This window comes from Polyergus mexicanus, unplaced genomic scaffold (genome assembly GCF_030449975.1).
Source record: "Polyergus mexicanus isolate NDT 795.1 unplaced genomic scaffold, iyPolMexi1.0 SCAF_4, whole genome shotgun sequence".
In the NCBI taxonomy this organism is placed as follows: domain Eukaryota; kingdom Metazoa; phylum Arthropoda; class Insecta; order Hymenoptera; family Formicidae; genus Polyergus; species Polyergus mexicanus.
Window position 1 is genome coordinate 9,112,791 of NW_027223324.1, and position 22,054 is coordinate 9,134,844.

The window sequence follows — 22,054 nt, forward strand, 5'->3', positions numbered from 1 at the left end:
AAGCAGTGGTATCAACGCAGAGTACTGAATGAACGATGGAGTAAGCAAACAGCTATTTGCCTCCGTTCGTCGGAACAGATGCATGTGTTATGAAACTAGTCTGACGAACGAGCAAAAGGTTTATTCGGATCAAGGATCATGTATCAAATCGTTATATATCAATGCCGCCGATCTTTACTGCCTCGAAAATCGACTGCGCGGCTGCTGTATTAAGATTATAAATAAATCTCGTCGTTACGACATATCGCACTCACCAATACTCTACCGATCGAAATTAATCATATCATTCGTATATCGTCGCATATTAAGAGTAATAATTTAATTGAGCAATCAATTATCGCAAATGTTATTATAAATATTTTATATATTATTGTATATTTCATATAATATAATATATGTAATACTCTTTTAAACTGAATAAAAAAATGTGAGTATATATTTTTCTTGTTAAAAAAACGGATATGAGGGCAAGAGAACAAGAATCGAGATCACACGCGTAAATTTATAATTATTATGATGGAAATTAGACGTGAAACTTTCTCTGTATGATGTCACGGATGAAATGACATGCGATGATATGTAAACGAGTAAGTGAATGTAACGAGATACGAAGCCAACCGGGATAAGACTTTTCGACTTACCTTTCGTTGCTCGAGCTTATCAACGCAGAGTACTTGGCAGAGGTGGACGCCCAGGTGAAGTCGGAAACCGGAAGTCCATGTGCCTTCGCTTGCAACTCGAGCTCCTGCACGCGCAGTTGCAACCGTCGATTCTGATGTTCGAGTTGCTTGTGCCTGAGCTCGCTCTGTTTCATCCTCGTGAGCTCGTTCTTCAACAACTTTATGTACTCCACCGAGGACTTGAGGATCGTACCTTTGTTCGGCCTGACGTCCCTGACGATCTCGTAATATCTGTAACAGCGAGAAACTAACAATATTATAATTACGTTATACTTTTTAAATTTTACATATTATTCAAAATACTTTTGAAAGTAAAACGTTCCTTCTAATTTTTATGGCATTTACAATCTTTCTTACATTAAGAGCTCATCTGTCGTCAGCGATACCGAGGAGATAACAATATGATTATATAATTCTTTAGCATAAGTTGCATAAAGCATAGCGATTTATGACCGATTACGCTTTAAATTTCCCCATTTACCACACACAAAAAAATCATAAAAAGAGGCGAGTGCAAGAAAAAAAGGGAATGCCGAAAAGGGGACACCAGGACGCTCTTCGAAACTTTAGACACACGATTATTTCACCGAGATCGCGTTTGAGACAGGGCGTTTTGCGGGAAATTCCCAAAGTTCCTCATTCGACCATAATACAACCAATATTACCCAATACGACGACGTTTCGAGGGCCGCCTCAAGATGGAATTCCACGCGGGAATTCGCGCGTAATATCAGACAAACGGGAGCGGCGATGATTCCACCGACAAAATCCTAAAAAATTTCCATAACATGCATCGCGTTTGTACTCTGCACTTCCTTTTTTTTTTTCATCAAACTCCGTGTCTCGTTTGCGCCTTCCTCGCAAACACGGTGATTTGTCATCAATGAGGAGAATTTTTCGTACGGTGACGTTTTCTCGAAAAATTCATGAAGACGCGTAACGCAGAAACGAGAAGCGTGAGATAGCGTCTTGCAACGAGTATCTGCTTACTCGCGAGAGACATTCGCGATGATCCAGCGCGTGGACAATCTCGCAATGCCAGTGTGAAGAATGTCTATCAAGCGGCTCGCGAATAAGAATGCAAAGGTGAGAAAAATTCAACATTTCCAGAGAGAAAGCGCAAAATTTTTTCAGAAATACGTGACGACATACCGGACAGCGACAAGAACGGCTCTTTTTAGTGCATTTTATCTTTTCGCTCATTTTACATTCGTGTAATTTATCGCTATGAAATATGAGGTGAGTTATATCTACGAGCAAATAAAAATATATTACATGATATGCGATATAAACGTAAGAAGCATTTTTTTTTCTTCTCAGAAACAATATCATTCGAAGAACTCATGCGTTCAAATCAACGATTGCTGATAAGATACAGACATCATCCACAAACTATGTAATTAGCACGGTAATATATAAATCAGTATTTATAATTGAATAGCACTGTTTCAAAATGAAATTAGATTGCGGTATTTTTTATACAAATATCGATAAAAATAATTATAAAAATATTCTTTCAATATTATTAATCATATTTCTCTGACATTAATATTGATAGCTCACTTGCTTCATCTCTCCATAAACACAGGTATTCTATTTTGAAGGATTAGAAACTTTTTAACACGACGCGAGACCGATGTGAAATTTTCCATAACGAACGCCGTAGGGACGCGCCGTGAGATTCATCCTCGCGATTTGAATATTCTCACGCCGAAATTCGCGAACAACACTCACGGATTTTCGTCGTTATTCACGCTTTTTTTTCTCGCACGTCGCGCCGCCGTCGCGGCCGTTGATTTACGACGGGATCGTTCCGTCGATTTATCGTCCGCAAAATCGCGAGGTACTGCCGTTCACGAGAAGGAGCGATGGCGAATGGAAAGCTTATTATAAGATGGCATTCGTCATGACCGGACGACATATCCATCCCTCCGTGAACTCCTCCGCGAATGATCTGCGGAGAAAACATAATCCTCCGTCTTATTCCGCGGCAATATCTGAAGGATCGAACGCGCGTCATGCAGCTATCGCATTCTTAATTTCGCTTGCTGACGCATGTGATCGAAGCGATTGAAAACCCCGATACAAAGGTAAGAACAAGACTGCAATATGTAGGATCGCGCAATAGTTCGTGCAAAACAGCGCAATCTTTGCAAAGCGATATTTTATTAAGATTAATTTGACAAAAATAAAGATAAAGTTGAAGATAACAAGAAAATATAAATGTAAGATATACATATGTATATAGCGTTAAATATTGAAATTTTTCTTAATCTGTAAAATTATGCAATTTACAAATATATATAGAGGGACATAATAATAAATGGACCAAGACATGTAAACACAATTAATAATTATCTATTATTTTACGTTTCTCGCAACAAAATAGTTTTGTGTTCTTATAACGGCGCGAGCGATCTCGCGAAGCGGCTAATAATTTATATTGCCTCAGCAAAACTGTAATTAAATTCATACACGATCGCAGATCGCGAATGGACGCGCCGTTGCATGATTCGCGAGATTTTGCGCCCGTAAACTCGAAAGCCAAACAGCCGCCGAAACATCGCATAAAGCATCACTTTTCCACGCGATAGAGAGAGAGAGAGAGAAAGATGCGCGTTGCCATGTTCCCGCAGCAACAACTTTACAATGAGCGAATTTGCGGCTATGCGGGTTCGCGTATATTTCAAACTCGCTATCTGCGTTTCCACAAACGTGCCTACCGCATCAAATTCTGCATTTTATTATTTTCCTACGTAAAAGAGAAAGCGTGCATTTTTTTGTAGTTGTCAAATTGTTTATCGTATACATAGTTTGAGCTTGATTCGACGAGAGTTCTGCCAACATTTTCAAGTTTATTCTGTCGAGTTGATATTCCGACCCGCAGTATATATCTTTCAGCAAAACAACAAGAAAAAAATAACAACGTGTTCTGCCAACTCTCGCTGCCGAATATATAACCACATTCTTTATATAATTACGATTAATTCCAACGAGAAATTTTAATGCGAGAAATATATAGGCCACTTTTTTTATTTTCGAATTTAGCATAATTTAGTTTTTATTTTATGTGAATGCCATGTCTTTATTTTGAACAAATATTTAATTAAATGCGCATTAAAAGTGGGGACCATTATTCGAAATAAATAGCTAAAGGATCATTCAAAGCACTACGCCATGAAAACTGACGCACAGAGATCCAATTACATTTCAGTAAAATTAACAAGAGCACGCGTCGGAATTATTGAACATTGCGCGCTTCAACGGAGACGTGTGTCATGATGCATTTCAGAGCTCACGCGCGGTTTTCGTGCTTGTACATGCATCGGGAACAAGTTTGTGCGGCAAACAATAAACAGATATGCATCGACGGGTTTCTCCTTCGCTAATGAGCAACGACGTAAGGAGAACGCGGATGAAGAGAGATTCGGGGTGTTTCGGAAGGAAACGAGGACGATTTACCGAAACTCGAGCGGAATAAACGGGGACACCCAAGTGAAAATGGTGGAAGGAACGGGAGAAAATCTGTGTCGTGTTTGCTGTTGTCTTTAGAATCCGGGCTGTACTTCGTTATCACCGGCGCGCTATCGCGCCGAGTTTACTCGCGTCCCCCTTGATATCCTTCTCGCCCAAAGTTGAAACTGAAACCCTGAAGGAGAAAGACGTTCCTACAACATGTTGAGACCCCCCCCCCCCCAAGAGCTCCTAATGCGGATCGTTTCCTTATCGAATATGATTGCGATTAGCCGCGATTTCAATAAAAATGAAGTTTTTGCAAAAAATACATCTGCTTTTCTTATGTATAAATAAATAAATAAATAAATATATATATATATATATATAATGTATAATATAAAAATTAATTAAAAAATTAAAAATTAATTAATTAAAAATTAATATAACATAAAATTTAATAAATTACTAATTGACAAGAAAGAGAGAAAGAGAAATGAAAATTTGGTGTTATAATATTTTATACAAATTATGATAAAACGTAGTAATAAATTTTAATTATGATAGATCCCTTACACTGTGTCTGTGTTATATAATTCTAAAAATCTTTAAAATATTTATTTGTATTATCTATATTCAAGTTAAATATATTTATCTAAAATCTCATGCCTGATTCATATGAAATTGCCTCTGACGAGTGAATCAAATCCGCTTCCATAAGGAAAGTTGTGCAGGTTGACAATTCCGTTCTTTTATCACACGCAATAGAGCGCAAGCGCGAAGCGTTATCGCGTAATTTGTTGTATGTACGTGATTGTAATGAGCGTCATTAGATAAAAAAAAAAAAGACGCTGCAAATCGAGGACATATATAACGTACTAACGCACAGACAATATATGGACCGATAGATCAAAAAATCGATGGAGAAATTTAAAATGCACGTTAAATGCAATTCCAGAGAAACATTGCAATGAGTATAAATTATGACTGATAAACATGATTAAGGTAAAGCTGCATTAATTCGACTCTCATCTCGACAGCTTCGAATATCGGAGGGAAAGGAGAGAAAAATTCGAGACGTGAAACACATTAATCCGAGGCATGCTCTCATTATCGCGCCTATCGGTGACGTGTCGAAAAATATGACGGGAATATGACGGCAGATAAAGAATGCACGCTTGTCCGCACGCTTCTCCTTCATCAAACGTAGATAACAAATTACGATGCCGTAAATCAATAATTATAAACGATAAACGTTGTGCCCGCTTTGCGACATATCGCTCGTACGCAAGATTTAAGCGATGTTAAAAATTGATGTCGCGACAAAGTGTATCAAAAATTTTCAACTAAATCATTTTCTCTTCGATAAAAGTCAGTTTCATCGATGCTCTAACGCTTCTATAAATTCTTTGTTTTCTTCGAAATTTGGCAATAAAATCAAAAATATAAAAAAAAACCATAATATAATTAATGATTCTCTAGTAAAGTGTAATAATATATAATAACTTGAATTATAAATTTTCTATGATTATGATTGTTTTCTTTTTTTATTTGTTGAAAAATCATGATGAATTTATTTATATTCGCCACATAAGGGTTTCTTATCACTGACAAAACTAGTTGCTACTCGCGACCCTAATTCGTTTGAGTTTTTCCGTGATTTTTCGAGGATCGTTATTCAAAGAAACGCGCATGAGAAAAGAGGACGTCGAACGCGAAAGAGGGAGTTTTTAAGTTCGCCGGATGTTGACACAGATAAATGGGTCGATCGTCGGACTGATAAATGACGGACTTGTTCGGCTATTCTATGCAAAAGGATCGTTCATTAGTACGTACGTGTGTCGAAGAAGTTTCGGTGTCGAAGATTTGTGTCAGGGATCACGTCCGAAACAGGTCAGATGCAAAGCGCGTGTCATCGAGATTCCAGAAAAAAAACGGCACAGAAAACAGACGTCTCGTTTCCTTAACATGTTATATATTATATATAATTGAGAACAATTCATTCGAAATAATTTGCATCATGTTATGTGTGTGCGTGCGATAGATTTTACTGCTTGAAATTTATTTAATTTAATAGTATAGTATAGTCGATTAAATAAAAATTTACAAACTGAATTTCTCAAGGATTACTAATTAAATTTACTTTAGAATAATTCCAGTTATATAATATCCATATTATATATAAACTCTATTTATCGATTGTATTTTATATTATAATTGATATCATAATCTAAACTAATTAAAAGCAAATAAAGTGTGTTACTAATGGAAGTGTGTTACTAACAATAAGTTAGCCGACTGAAATTTTTACAGCTGTATAAATGGCTCTAAACATAAACATCAAGCGGTATAGATAAGACTTTTTACGATACTACTCTGGTATAACGGTGGATAATTAAGCACATTGCATAACCATATATTGAGTCTTATCTTTTATCAGACACAACGCTATTATAATATAAAAAAAATTAAAATATTTCAGTTACGTAATATATTACTAAACGTTAATGCAATTTATTTAAATTTATTTGATTTATCTCTTACGAGATCAAAACAGATGTACGAAGTTTAAAGTACAACGATGCTTTGAAATAAAATGATTTTATAATTGAAATAATTTTTAATATGTATCTAAAAGACTCTTTTTAATTATGTTTCCTAAATTAAAATACCAAAATATGAAAGAACAAATTTTCTAAAGTTACATAAAAAATTAAAGGGTGTGTTGTCAGAAAAATTAATTTTATGACTTAATTTATTTAGAACGTGAGAGAGAGAATATACTTATATTCTCTAGAATGAGATTAGAATGTGAGAGAGAGAGAGAGAGAGAGAGAGAGAGAGAGAGAGAGAGAGAGAGCATAATAAAAGATATGATAAGATTATACGATGATGAAAGGTACGATAAGTGTACGATGTAAGCAAACTCGTCTCTTTTCCAATCTCTTCCTCCTCGTATTTCCGATTCGTGGTATTATTTTTCCTTCGCATTTACCTTCATTCACCGGGTCGATGGAAGTGTTGCGCTTTGACGGCAGGAAAGACGGAAACAAAGCTGAGATAGAGGAAGGAAGAGCGAGCGGCCGTGAAGAGCCGGCGGAAGGAAAGTAGAGAGAAGGAGAGAGCGGGAAGGGGCGAAAAATGGACTTCCGGTCCAGATGAGATGAAAGCCTCTCCTCTCGAGCACCTGACCTGGACTAACTCGTCGTAAAGGGTCACGAACAGGAAATAATGGTCTATGGGGAATGTGCAAAGAGTATGGTGGAGAATAAGAGAACTGTGAGAAGAAGGATGAATGGTGAGAGGAAGAGAGAGAGAGAGAGAGGAGCGAACGTGCGACGAGGAAGAAGCGACGGAAAGAAAAGAAACGAAAGAAAAAGAAATTCGTACTCACGGGTCATTGGTCTTGGGCAGGAGGGTGCCGAGCTCCTTGATCCTGTCGTTGATGTTGAAGCGCCGCCGTCGTTCGACTGAAAACGGAAATTGTGCGCATCAATCATGGCTCGCTCACGACAGATGCGATAGATAGATCGCGTCGTTTGTTAATTCGCCTGCTAATCGCACGACCGAATCGACGCGCGAGAACGGTTCGTCCTCCAACCTTTTCTTTTTCGCGTCCCCAGACTTGTCTGTCCCGGCTTTAAAAAGAACTTTCTTCTTTCTTATAGTTATCAAAGGACTAACTTTATATACTTAAGTTACTTAAAGAGATACAAATAGATACAAAAAAAAAATTCTTTCAGATTTAAATTAAAAATGTTACTCCAAAATTGACAATTCTTATGGTTAAAAATTAGAGTAATGTATATTTTTTTATAATATTCCTATAAAACTATTTTTAGTAAATACGTCAAATATATATTTGAGGATCTTTTCGCGCAATCTCCCCGTGGAGACACAAATGGATCTGGATTCTTGTATTATCTTTGAAATAATAAGATTTTTTACGTGGTTTTTACATGATCACACACACTATTTCTCCCCTTTTTCCATTATATTTCTGAGAGAGAAAAAAAAAATATATATATATATATATATATATATATATTGTATATATATTTATCTATATTTCCTTAGACGCTCAATCATCTACATTCAGCTATGCTCGCGGGTTATTATTTTGCTTGAGGTTACAATCCTACCACTTGACGCGATTGAGAGCAAACGTGATATCCCTCGATCGCTCGATCCCAGTAAACTATATCGACGTCGTCTTGAACGCGCCCGCAAATTGTGAAGGGTCTCCCGTATCGTCGTCTCGTATCGAAGTTATTGGGCAGGAAAGCATATCGCGCTTTCCGGAGGATATAGCGTATCTCCCCTGCGGAAAAGACTGTGAACCAAATCACCCTATCGTTGGCACATGACCCCCGCACCCGATCGATTATTCCGGCCAGGTATCTCTTCAACGAAGAGGTCAAGCTTGATTCCCTATCCTTCGCGCGCGTCTCCGATATCGTGATCGCGTTGATGGTAATCCCCCATCAGAAAGATAAATTCGTCAAAATGCGTATTCCGGACGGAAAAAGCACTCCATTACTCGTCATCGTGAATAATGGAAGCGGAATATTGTATGGACATTCATCGATAAAGATAAAAGATACAGAGCAAGTGATTAATTCTCTTTCACTCTTTTGGTCTGTTTCCAGATATGTCGATAACATCATCTCTATATCAGTATTAATCGACTTTAAACGCGATAAGAATCGCAAACTGAATGCAGAAGTTAATAACATAAGATACAGATAAAATATTTTATTTTTAATAAATCATGAAACGATAAAATAAATCAACTTCTTCAACAATACATATTAAATAAACAAAGAATTTAATTCTCAGGAAAAGTATAAACTTATAACATTTATCTTTTTCATTTCTTTATCCAGAATAAATTATATTCTTTGGAAATAATAACCAAAAAAATTGAAAAATAATGTAATAGAAAATTATATTTAAAAATCTAAGATCGACGAAACCAAATTTCGATTTTCAAAACGGGAAAGACGAAAAAAGGACTACATTAAAAGCCTTCTCTACAAGATAAAATTTTCGAGATGTGAGAGAATACTCTGATTTCATAAAAATCAAATGTAGTCGAGGCAAAATCGGTTCCAAATAAGATCTACGTCACTTCTGAAAAACTTCAAAGTGCATCGCAGGTCTACGTCATGCCAAACAAAATTCTGAGAATTGCTGATTCATATTGTAGAGACAAATATTTGTAAATAGCGCGATAGAACGGCTATAAAAAGGTTATAAAAGATGAGATACGATCGAGGAGATGTCGCACGCGCGAGGAGACGAAGGAGCAGCCTTGAAAACTTTGAGGAAGCTGTAACTTCCTCTCTTGAACTCGATTCGCTCCGGGAGAGAAAGAGAAAGATAGAAATGAGGAGGACAACACGAGAAGAGAAGGGAACGACGAAGAGAGGGATGGACATAGATGGGAAGAGCGAGGAGGAACTTCCTCTGATCTCGCTGATTAGATTACGATGGTTAATTTAGAGTAGGGTGAGGCACAGGCTGGAAAGTCGATGAAGATGGGAGAGGACAAACGACGGAGATCGAAGCTATTCTGTCGAGAAGATACGCGAACCTATGCTTTTCGCATGGAATCAAAAGACACGCCTTCCTAATCGACGACGACGAGTCTCATCAATCAGCAAACCTCAGTTTTCGGTGGGAAAAAATTATCCGAGATACGAGCAAAGATTAGGGAGAAGCGTTTCATCGACCTAGCTTCGGGTTTCTAACGAAAGAGAATGCTAAATTGCCCTTCAACTCCAATTCGCAATAAATTCGTTGTGTCCGAAGAAATAATTTACTTTCTATATTGCAAATCAGGAAATTCCGAATGATTTCATATGTATCTTAGTTTTTATATGTGCCTATTAAATTTACATAAAATATAACCTGCAGAATTCGCCATCTATTGAATCAATTTCTTTTTCAGGAAAAATTTTATCATATTTATTTAATTCGAAGAAAGATTTGCGTACTGCGCGAATGTAAAGCATAAAATGAAGACAAAACCGTTTGATCACATTTCCTGAATGGAGTAAATTAGGGAAAGAGACGCAATTAACAGGATTAAACAAATTAGGAAAAAGGAAGATACGCTCGCAAATGGACTCACGTTGCATGCAAATCGATAAAGCGCGTAAAAGGGACAACTTAAAGTCTCGCCGATAAGCTTCTCTTTCATCCTTCGCACGTAGAACACCGTGCAATCGATAATGTACCAGGCGGAGATGCACAATAGTAGTTGATAAGTGGCGAGACAAAGAAAGAGCGAATCAGGGACGCGCGACTATTTTTACAGAATTCCTACGTCATTTCCTATATTTCCACGTAATTCACGGCCGTTATTTCGCCATTCTCTTTTACAAATTCGATTCCGCCTCTTTCGTATCCACCGGCCTTTCATTATGCCCGCGATTGTTTTCGGAAAATTGGATGCTTCAATTCTTTCCAATGCAGTCCGTACTACCATCACCGATTTCCGCTTGTTTCATTCGCAAGCGTCGTGCCATTTTTTTCTTTTTTTTTTTTGCAATTTTAGCGATGCTTTAATCACGAGAATCAACGGCAAAATAAAGTCGTGGAAGGAACGGTGCATTACATCTCATGAGAAAACCGCATAAGATAGATTAAAGGGGATGTGTCAAAAAAAAAAAAAAAAAAAAAATCAAATGATTCAAGTTTCTGATTAAATAAAATTCTATTATATTAATTATATAAATAATATTATTTTGTATCATTATATATTATATCATACATTTCTGACTCAAATTTCTAAACTATTTAACGACGAGACACGAGAATTCACTTAACTGTGCGATGCGCGTTAAATTTGCCTTTATTTTCAAAATTACATTTACAAATATGAGAATGTAAAATATGTTTCAAATATGTGCACATGTTCGCGCGCGGAAATTCATAAAAATTCACGTATATGTGGTGAAGTTTTATTGCACTGCAATGGAAAGCGCGAGGCGAGATAATTGAAGCTCACTGATTACTTGGTCAAATTCACGGGTTTGTCGCGTATCACACGAACACAAATGCGCGATTCAACGCGTAACACATACTGCATAGTAAAAACATAAAAAACCGGCACCCAACAAAAGCGTGGCATTGTTCGAATATCGCCGTTCGAAAATTGTTTATTGGCTTCTTACACTCCATGTGGAGATTAATTTATTTCTCATCTTAATGAAAATTCCTTGCAGTAGCGTGTCTATCGATTTTCAACGTTCAATGATAGAAACTGATGGTAATGTTTTTGCATCACACACAAAAATGCACTCGTACATTTATTAAATAACTAAGAAATTATTTAACAAATATATATACATGTATTTGTGGTTTGTAATTTGATTTTTTTTTTTTAAAGACACGCATGTATAATGCATGTATAATGAGATAAGAAAATTTGAGATCATTAAATTTAGAAAAAACTAAAAGATTTTGTGAAATAGTGAGAAAAAAAATATAAAGACGTTATTATTAAAATAAAATCCTGACAATAGTATGCTCGAAACATTATTTCATTTGTCAAGAATAATCTAAAAATTTCCATTAAATTTTCATTACACCATGAATGTGCGAGATTATATTTGATTCGCCGGCGTTGTTTGCGTTAATAGATAACCGACAGACGCTAGTTTAATTGAGTGCATTCGCGATAACAGTAAACGACCGATGTATGGGGACACGCGGCGACATTTTTCCATTATCATTTAAATAGTCCGTTTATGTCGCGGACACCGTGTTGACATAAGTATAATGCAGTAAACGTCGCTAATAATGACAACGCCGAGGCACCGCCGATTGATACTATTGAGGTGTAAATTGCACGGTGGCGCTTATCAATTATTTCTACACGGATAAACAGAATTTACCTACAACCTGCTGATCGAGCGATATTCAAAGCGGCTGTACCAAGAAACAAGATTAAAATGTCAGGCTTATTACGAAAGCCACGTGCCCGCGAGACACAAAATAGAATTCCAGCATGTAATTTTGAATCCGCCACATGACGTAATCTGTAGTCGTGAACGTGAATAAATTCTTCAACGTAAAAGATAAACACCGGACGACAATCTTTCGCAGAGACACATATACCATATATATATATGTATGTATGATACACAACTTTAACAAAACTTGATAAACTATATGAAAACTTTTAATTCATTGCTTAGATATATTATTAATGTATAAAATTTCCCGTACAAGAGACTTGATGTCATGGAATGATATTTATTATCATCTATAATTAAATCAGACTGAATCTAATAAATGTCAAAATGCGCGCACAATTACAGATATGTCATCGTGAAAATTTAATCAGAAAGAATCAATTATCAACTTACTCATATTGTGATTGTCCTTCTTCTGCCGATCTTTGGCAAGGGCGTGGATTTCCGCTTCCGTAAGCAAGAGAGGTTCTGGCTTAATTTGAAGCTCCGGTATATTCGTGAGACTTCCGGCTTGGCCGTCCTTCAATCCATCACCCAAGGAGCCAGCCTCGAACGACAGTATGTCGTCCAGGAGGTCCTCAGCCTGCAATCACGTAAGAAAAGTATATCATGATAGATAGCATTAACTTGCGCGAAATTTCGCTGTATAAGAGAATTTACACATTGTGTAAATTTAAAAATTTTTTTAATAATTAAGGAAAAAGATACATAAAAAACGTCTCGTTTCTTCACTCAAGTTGTAGCATGAACGTCGGAGCATCATAATAAGACACTACGTATTGTCACATAAAATATGTGAATTAATATATGAGATACGAAATTCTACTAATTTCAACGACTACCGTTGATAGGAAAAAAAAAATGCATTTTGCAATCTATGCAAAACGACGCGCTTTTTACAAGCGTTCGGTGATAAAGCGTACTCGTCGTCACTTTCGTGCGACAACATTACCAGGACTCGCTCGGTGGTTAATGCAATTTTTCCCTGAGACGGGAATTTCACGATCGACGCAAATGATCGTTCTTCTCCGAAGACGAGGAAAAGGAAGAGCGACGCCGAAGGAGGAAGAAATTCACAAAAGGCGCAAGGAAACCCGGAACGAGAAGTGTGCGCGTCGTTAATAATTCTCGGAGAGCGCGATCGACGCCGTTTGCTAAATCACCCTTTCAAGCCCTAAAGACTCGTTGTCTTCGGCGCGTAAAGCTCTCCGCGCGATATATCGACCGTATAATGTTATTCACGGGTTTTCCGATAAAATGATTCACGCGTCGACATGGCTGTCGTCTCCGTGGCGAAATCGGACTCGTCCCTTCTCGCTCTCTCTTTTTCTCTCTCCCCACCGAGAGCATTTATTCACCGTTTCTTCCTTCCGCGTCCATTCCATTTCGCAAACAATAATATTTCGTCTTAGAAACGTCGATAAGCAATCGTTCGCCGTTGGATATGATACGGATTTAAGTACCAAATACTGTTCGGTCGCTCGATGAAATAAAAGAGAACGTAATTCATAGCGATAAATCCTGATCGATACTAGTGGAAACAACGGCAGTTCTTTTCACGCCATTATCTGGAAAACGTATCTCGTTATAAATTAAAGATTACGCAGCGTTGTACTGATTTGTGCGATAAGAACAAAGTGCGAGATGTGGGAGAAAAGATAAAGATCGAATGAATGCAGGATGTATTTCCTGACAATGATTGATAATATTAATCTAATTTTCAATTTTTCCTAAGTAGTTAAATGATAAATTATTAAAAGAAATTAATTTTCTTTTATCTCTCTTAAATTATATCTAAATATATTTTTAAAATATTTAAACATATGCTTTCACAAAATATATCGAAAGAGTCATTATTACTTAGAATTTTTATACAAATTGATAAAAGAGATACTTTAAATAAAATATATTACGATTTTCTAGACTCCGAATGGCTTTATCATTAATCATAGCGGGGAGTAAATATTTCCCAGAGAACATTATTTCCAAAACTGTGAAAAAATTCAGGGTCGCGATTATCTCACGCGTCGTTACGGTTCTGCGAGATACGAGTCTCGCAACGAACGCATCGCCGATGCAAGTGCATCGTGACTGTCGATGTACGTACAGCGTATATATGTGCGATGTTACGTAAACATTACGTAAACAATAATAAGCGAGCTCTGTGTGTGCCGACCTGCGGAATAACGTTTCGACGCCGACTGTTGCCGCCGACCGACAAGAGATGAATCGAGTTACATGTACCTCTCACATGGTCGCCGGACGCGCTTTGACGCGAGCGAATCGACAAAAGCCATGCACCATGGCTGCGAGCGAGAAACACGATAATTGTATAATAGCTCGGACGTATTGGAGCAGATGTACTGGGCATTCTAAAAGTTGCGTATCTTTTTCCACGCGATTAAAAGACGTTAAAACGCGAACTAATCGTAAGACAATTCGCCCAAGGGTATCAATTAATTTACAAATAATATTAAAAATTAGTATCAAATTAGAACCCTCATCGATATCAAATAAATTGAATTTTAATTAATGACATTTTAATTAGTTACAAAATATAGATACGATTAGAAATTGAGGCATAATTGTGTACGAAGAAAACAGCACGTATAATGAAACATCAGATTAATAAAAAATCGACAGAAGATGAAATCAAATGATATTTTGTCATTAAAAATTGTATTATCAATTTTGTTGACCTACTCAAATTATATCGTTACGACGATAATAACGAGACAACTTGTAGAAGCAAGGAATGCGCATGCCGAGAAAGAAGTAATTTCGAAACACGATGGCAAAGATGAATGGTGCGAGCGCGAAGATGAGAAGCGAGTAGATAGATGACAGAGACAACATTGATCGCCGCTGTGGTCAATGAAACTGATGCGCGTCGAAAGCGAAGGCGTGATCGGTGAAGGGGCTATAATGTATAGTGTATACGATACGCGCGATCAAAGTGAATTGCCCCTGCAATACGAGCGCCTAGATAATAATATAAGGTGGCAATTTAACATTTAACTCTAAGACGGTATTTTTACCACGAGATCCTTTTAACGTAAATACATACGCGAGATAATTTTCATTGAAAGATTAAATAAAAAAAAAAAAAAAAAAAAAAAAAATACTTCGACACACGCAGGAAGAATTTTCTTTTCTTTAATACGCGCGTAAAAAATATTTATATTCTCTCTTTAAATTTGTGTTATATCATTTTAAAGTCTTCCATACCTCTGTTACACAGATTTTTTTTTTTTTTTTTTTTGTTGCGCGTATTAAAATTTAGGAAACGCGTATTAAAGATTTACTATTCCATATTACATCCTGTATAATCCTATTGCGAATAGCGTCCAGCAAAATGCAGTCGAAAATTCGGCATAGAGATGATCTGTAATAGTGATCTAGCCAGTTGATATTAACCGATGATATAGTCACAAACCGGCTGCATCGGGCGGCGTTTTATTTCGAGGTTCCTATGTCAATTTCGTGAATTATGCAGCAACGCGTACGCGATTCTCATAAACGCAATTGGCGAAGGTCCGCTGGCTCGTTAAGCACGCAAAAAAAAAAACGACGCGCGCTACACCTCGTTAAACGTCACCCGGTCGTTAATGGACAGTCGTTTCGCCACTCTCGCACACCCTATATACAGAGTGTCTGATATGTAAGTAGCCAAACAAAAAGTGGAGATAGATCGGGTCAACCTGAAGCGAAAAGTCCTATACCATTTTGCTAAATTCGCAATAATTATTATGTTAATAATTAAAATGTCTGAGCCAATGAGCGCGTGGGAAGCGGTAGGCCGGAATCTATAGAAATGTAAAATGGTTTACTTGTTTATGTCTCTTAGCGTCAGAAGTATCAGCTGAGCGAGAGAGGCGGAGTTACGCGGCGAGCGACACCGCGCCGAAAAATAATTATCACGCATCGAGTGACGAGTGATGTCACCGCGCCGGAAAATAATTATCCTCTCCAATTGTTTTGATTTTTCGATGGCAGACAACGATGCCCTATCATTTCCACACCACCTTGCGGTAGATAACTATGCATACGAGAAGGAGGACGATATTTCGAATTTTTACATTAAATATTGAGAGCGGATTAGGCCTACAGGGGAAACTACTATAAAAAAGCGCACCAAGCTATCTACCGCAAGGTGGTGTGGAAATGATAGGGCATCATCGTCTTGCCATCGAAAAAACAATTCGAGAGGATAATTATTTTTCGGCGGGGTGTCGCTCGCCGCTCGCTGCGTGACTCCGCCTCTCTCGCTCAGCTGATACTTCCGACGCTAAGACGTTTGGCTACTTACATGTCGGACACCCTGTATATACCGCTATACGTAACGTAAATGAATCGTCTTTAAAGAACCACGTTACGACCGAAACAGCCTTGGCCGTAGAAACGCGAATGGCTCGGTTTTCGATTATCGAACGCGCGACGTCGAACAGAGAGTTCGTTAATTAGATACGTTAAAGAACGAGGTGCGATAAAAAGAGGTGATCGATTTCTCTATCACATCAGCAAGAGACATTTTTCACATATCGCTTTTTGTCTTGTAATGTTATAGATTTATAATGGTACCTGCAATATTTTTTCGGTGGTTCTCAATTAACGTGTACTATTTTTTAATAATTTATCGCGCATCTTTAACGAAAATGCTATAACAATTAATATAAAGTTTTCGCTAAACTTGTTTAAGAAAGGAAAGTTTTTTAAACTTGGATCTATTTCTCCTGATATCGCGTCAAAATTTTCCTTTAATCGTAAATCACTATATTGCTATGAAAGAAGAATAGTTATACTATTTAATCAATAATATCGATTATAACCATGCCCGCGAATTAGAATTATCAACGAATCATTCAACGGCGAGCGAAGAGAATTGCAGGGACAGGAAGCAATTGCGTCTGCGATTACATAACGGACGAAGATTATAATTGCATACAATTAAGTACCGCAAGCATGCGAGATAATGTTAGAATGACTTTAATTAATTCCGGTCGCGTAAGATGTCCGATCGTACATACGACAAGAAATCGCGACGAGATGCAGTCCTTGTTCCGTTATATTCATCTCATATGTATATCTGCATTCATAGTACTTATCCGGCTTTGAGACAGAGGAAAGGATAAGCGAAATTAGAATGATGTTAATATAATGATAAATTATATGTTAAGGAGAAGAGAAGGGTATACTTGGATTATGAACTTGTTAACATATTTAAATAACAAAAGCGAATTATAGATAATAATGAAAATCGTATATGTAACATATACGGTGAAATAAATCATGTTTTTTTTTTAAACTCACTCGTGTTTATCGCAGATGTTTGATCGAACGTATAGCGACCAATCTTTATGAGCAGAAAGATAAAAGCGCCCATTTTTCCTTGCCCACCGCATTTCATAAAATGTGTACTCCCATCTATGTAAATGAAAACATTTTTTATATGCATATTGTACGTTACAAACGTGTAACGGCGATGTTATGCAAATTCGTATACGCGGCACGTTCGGTAACCATTATTCATACCCCTCCACGCTTCAGAAAACGAGTTTATGGTTCGTCAAGACGCCCGTATTCAATAGAATTCCGCATTAACGACTTCGTCGCAAAAATTCGTATCAATATGGACGCGCTGCATCGTGTGTAATGTAAAGAATTAATATCGCGTTAAGTAACAGCTTCGACACCTGCTGCATTGATGTCATTAATGTCATCCGATATGAAAAATAAAACCTTTCTTGTCACATTCAACGATGCTTACCGTTTTATCATTGGATAATACATGTATACAAGTCAATTTCTCTAGTTGTGTGTATCTCTTTGATAATTTAAAGTCCACCTTTTCGTAAATGAAAATTTCATCACTGTAATCGCATTGTTAATTCTTAACATTTTGAAATTTCGAAAATTTTCATTTTAATGTATCGAGGCATGTAATACGTCGCGTTGAGTGTAATTACGTCAGTCTGAAACGGATTTCATATCAGATTTGTGCGACAGTGCGTCCGTATAATTATATTTTACATTAATATCTATCTCGATAATAACAATACATGTCGCCCGCAGTGCGAACAATATAATAATTTTCGCAGTTTTCGGCAACACACTTGTCAATACGCCGTTATATATGTATGTAATTAAACAATTTTCACACCACGTCGATCAGCGACGCGACATAGTAATGCGCTCATTAGTATCACTTACATACGTCACGTACGTGACGCAGCATCATTATCGTGAAACGCAGTCTCTCCACGTTGACACCTACTTACCCTACTTACCCGGATTAACGATCGACCACTCGACTACCAAATTACGATTCTAACGCCAGATTCAAAAAAGAAGATATTCAAACATCATTATATATTTTTTTCTGCAAATGCAATTAAATCCGCAAGAATTTAGTAATATTGTTGAGATTAGTTTTTCTTATCTTCATTTTTATTATCTTAGAATTTTATCAAATTAAAAATCGCTCGCACGTATGATCGCAAAAAATCGAAAAGATCGCGACGTGAGAGATCGATGTACTTGATTCCGACATTTCCTGCGCGCCCGATTACACTCCTGGCAATGAGTTCTGATGATAACAGCATTGTTCGTTGCGATAAACCGAGAGAACGGCTAATCTGCGTACGCGGAAGTACACGTAATCAATACGATCGGAAAATTGAATATTTATCGCACCCTCGTATATATGTGTGTGTGTGTGTGTGTTCCGGTACGCGTGTTTCGTGTTAACTATTACGCACTCTTTTCCGGCTGTATAGCGCGATATCATCACGAATCGCGAGGTAAACACAGGAAATACGCTCATCAAGACACGCGCACGCAAATTCTTGCAAATTTGCATATCCTCCATGGCTACAACATGTTTATTTCGATCTCAAATGGACCACGCGAAATGGCGAAGGAAAAAACACGGCTCTTTTGCGATTACCTCCCGTAATTTGAACAACCTGCACGGTTACTTTCAAAAGCCGTGCGTTACATTAGGCCAAAATAAATTTACATGCAAAAAAATAAACATAATTATTACTTTCGATTGAAAATATTTCGACTTTAATATTTTATCTATTCACGCAAAATATAGATTTTAGAATTTAAAAAGCCAATAATTTTTTTTATACTTCGATACATTCAAATGTATACTGTATATAGCCAACGTGTTTATTTCAACATTGTGTAGAACGTCTCATTCAACATTATTTTGCATCCACTGTGTTAAGCTAGGGAGAGCATAAATCCGTATCAAGCCGAAGCGCTAAGCGCTTAATAACACATGTTATAATACGCGATGAAAATTTCACTCGGCAAATCGTAATCAGCGCTCATTGGTGTGTAACATTAAGTAATAAGCGACGAGTCACGTTGGCAATGAACAATACACAATATTCAACGCCCACAACGAATTGGCAGCTGCACCGGCAAGGACGGCAGTCACTATAATTACATTTTCGTGAAATGCATTTTTCTTCTCTCCGTTCGCGATGTCTCGCGTTCGAACGCGGGGAGGGGGATTTGAATTCTCGGGGGCATTTCTGAAATATTGCAATGCATTAGCGGCACGCGATACCTCGATTTCGCGCATCTCGAAGAAACTCAAATGCATGGATAAACAACGATGGAGCACTTAAGACGCGTTATCCTTCGGAATACGTTTCGCGTTTACCGAATGACATTTTACAATCCATTCTTTCTTTCTCTTTTAACGAACATGTTAGAAATGAATGAATGGCTGGATAAAACAGCGGTGTTTTATGTGTATCTATTTTTCAAAAAAAAAAAAAAAAAAAAAAAAAAAATCTAATATGTAAAATCCAACCATTCCGCAGTCTTTTTATATATGTTCTCTGTAAAGAGAAAAATTTGCTATAAGTTGCTATAAATTTTTGTTTTACCGACTTACGCCGCTATTTTCTTTAAAAATAATGGGCGCATCGGGATATTGTCTAAATTTTTAAAGCTACTAGAGCAGGACAAAATTACACAGCGATGGCCGAATTGCTACCTAACGTAAACATCTTGAAATATAGTGATGACGGTGTAAAAAACGAGACATAACGCTGATCTTTACGAAATAAAGGCTGGTAAGGTTTCTCTCGCGTGATAAGGCAATACAGATATACGATATTTCATCCCGTGGCAACAGCAGTTAGTATGCCCGTCAAGTATACGCTTCTTTCTCCTATACGCTGCGCTCGTAAAAATCCGCTCGTTTCCGACGTTCGATGCGATTTCGAGATGAAGGCTAGCACCGGCGCATAAAAGATACTCCTTACTTTATCTCGGCATAATTTTACATAACGAAACAGGCGGTTATATTGAATAAGGTAGACGTCGGTCGCGTTATACGTGATCTTGGAGATGGGCGGCATATCAGCAAGGTCGACGATGCAAATTAGGAGCATTGCCGGTTATCTACATTGCCTCAAGATGGATACGCGCCAACTACCCGACCTCCCCCGCACCTCTATTTATCTCGCAAGATCGTCTCGTCCGCAATGCGTCTTCCGTCGAAATCGCACGAAATCGAGGCACGTGGGGAAATTTAATATTAACGCGGAAATTTTAGGAAATAAAAAAATCAAGGATAATACTGACATGCAGCGTGGTAAAAAAATATCATCTTAAATTTCTTATTAAATACAATCAACATTACGCATTTCGTGTTCACATTATAAAATTTAAATAAAATTCAGCGTGTGATAAAAAATAAGAGTAAAAAAAGTTATGTTATTCTAAGATTTCCTCTCGTGACGGACCCGGGGCGGTGCTCTCGAGTTATGAGAGGTGCAACGTGAGAAATGCGTTGAAATTTACTAGTCATCAATCTTGGAGCGAGCACAATATGTGAGTGCGATACATTTCACTACGTCCGGCGTAATATTACCCGCTTCGTCGCTATCGAATCGATCGCGCGTAATTTCCGTAATACGTCATCGTCAAAGCGCCTTCTCCTTCGCCATAAATGCTCACGTTAATTCCGAATATCAATTCGCGGCCAGGCGTTACCAACGTTACGAACGCGTTACCGCACGGACTCGTATAAGCGCGTAGATAGACGGTATCGGAGCAAGATTGCCGGTACAAATGTGGAAACATCACCGGTTATCTGCGCTTCTTCCCGCGGCGAGAACATTATACCGTTCACACTTTCAGGAATCTACCGCTTTTGATTAATCTCCTCCGTATATTTCCCTCGCGCGATATTACGACACCGCCGTTGCAAGCATCTCGTATTTCGCTGCTAAGTCACTTACTTTACACTTACTCTCCTTGGCACTCTGCATTGTTATTCAGATATATTTATCTCTGCTTATGAAATTATGAAAATTTTATTCATTATAAGGTATTACGGAGAGACGCTTAGCGATTTAATATTGCGTATAAAATATGTGCGTAAAGATAAAGACATAAATAAAATTGAATCGCAATAAGAAATTTATTTATTTATCATTTTTATATATCATTATTTTTAAAACTCCTTACGAATGTTTTTAAAAATATTGCAAAACCATCTGTATAATGATTCTGTTATATATCAAGTTTGAAAAAAAAAAAAAAAAAAAAAAACAACCTTTACATGTGCTAATAAATATAAAATAATACTACAATTTTTTCGTAGATTGAATCTGTATTGCGAGTAGAACGATGATGCTTTCAATCTGTTTAATTTTCTATTCTAGTCAAGGTAGAAAAATTTATTTTCCTATCTACGAAAAAGCATAATAAAATGTGATGCGTTTATGCAAAACATGGCCGCGTAATCTGGTAGACGTGCGATACAACAGAATTCGCAAGATATTCGCGGGCTTCGTTTCTTTCCAGCTTACGTTTATATTACTACCCTAAAGAGTTATTGTCAGAAAAGAGATACTCGGTCTGTAATGCGCATCCAATCAACTGGCACCAAGTACCAAGTGATAC

General features: G+C 37.3%; 1 protein-coding gene across 1 annotated transcript in view; it reads right to left on the minus strand.

Moving 5' to 3' along the window:
* Mitf (transcription factor Mitf) overlaps nt 1-22,054 on the minus strand; it is a 59,469-nt gene that overhangs the window by 4,087 nt on the left and 33,328 nt on the right. Inside the window, 4 exon segments of the mRNA XM_070294953.1 lie at nt 642-664; nt 667-911; nt 7,528-7,603; nt 12,512-12,701. Of these exon segments, the coding sequence (XP_070151054.1) occupies nt 642-664; nt 667-911; nt 7,528-7,603; nt 12,512-12,701 (534 nt within the window).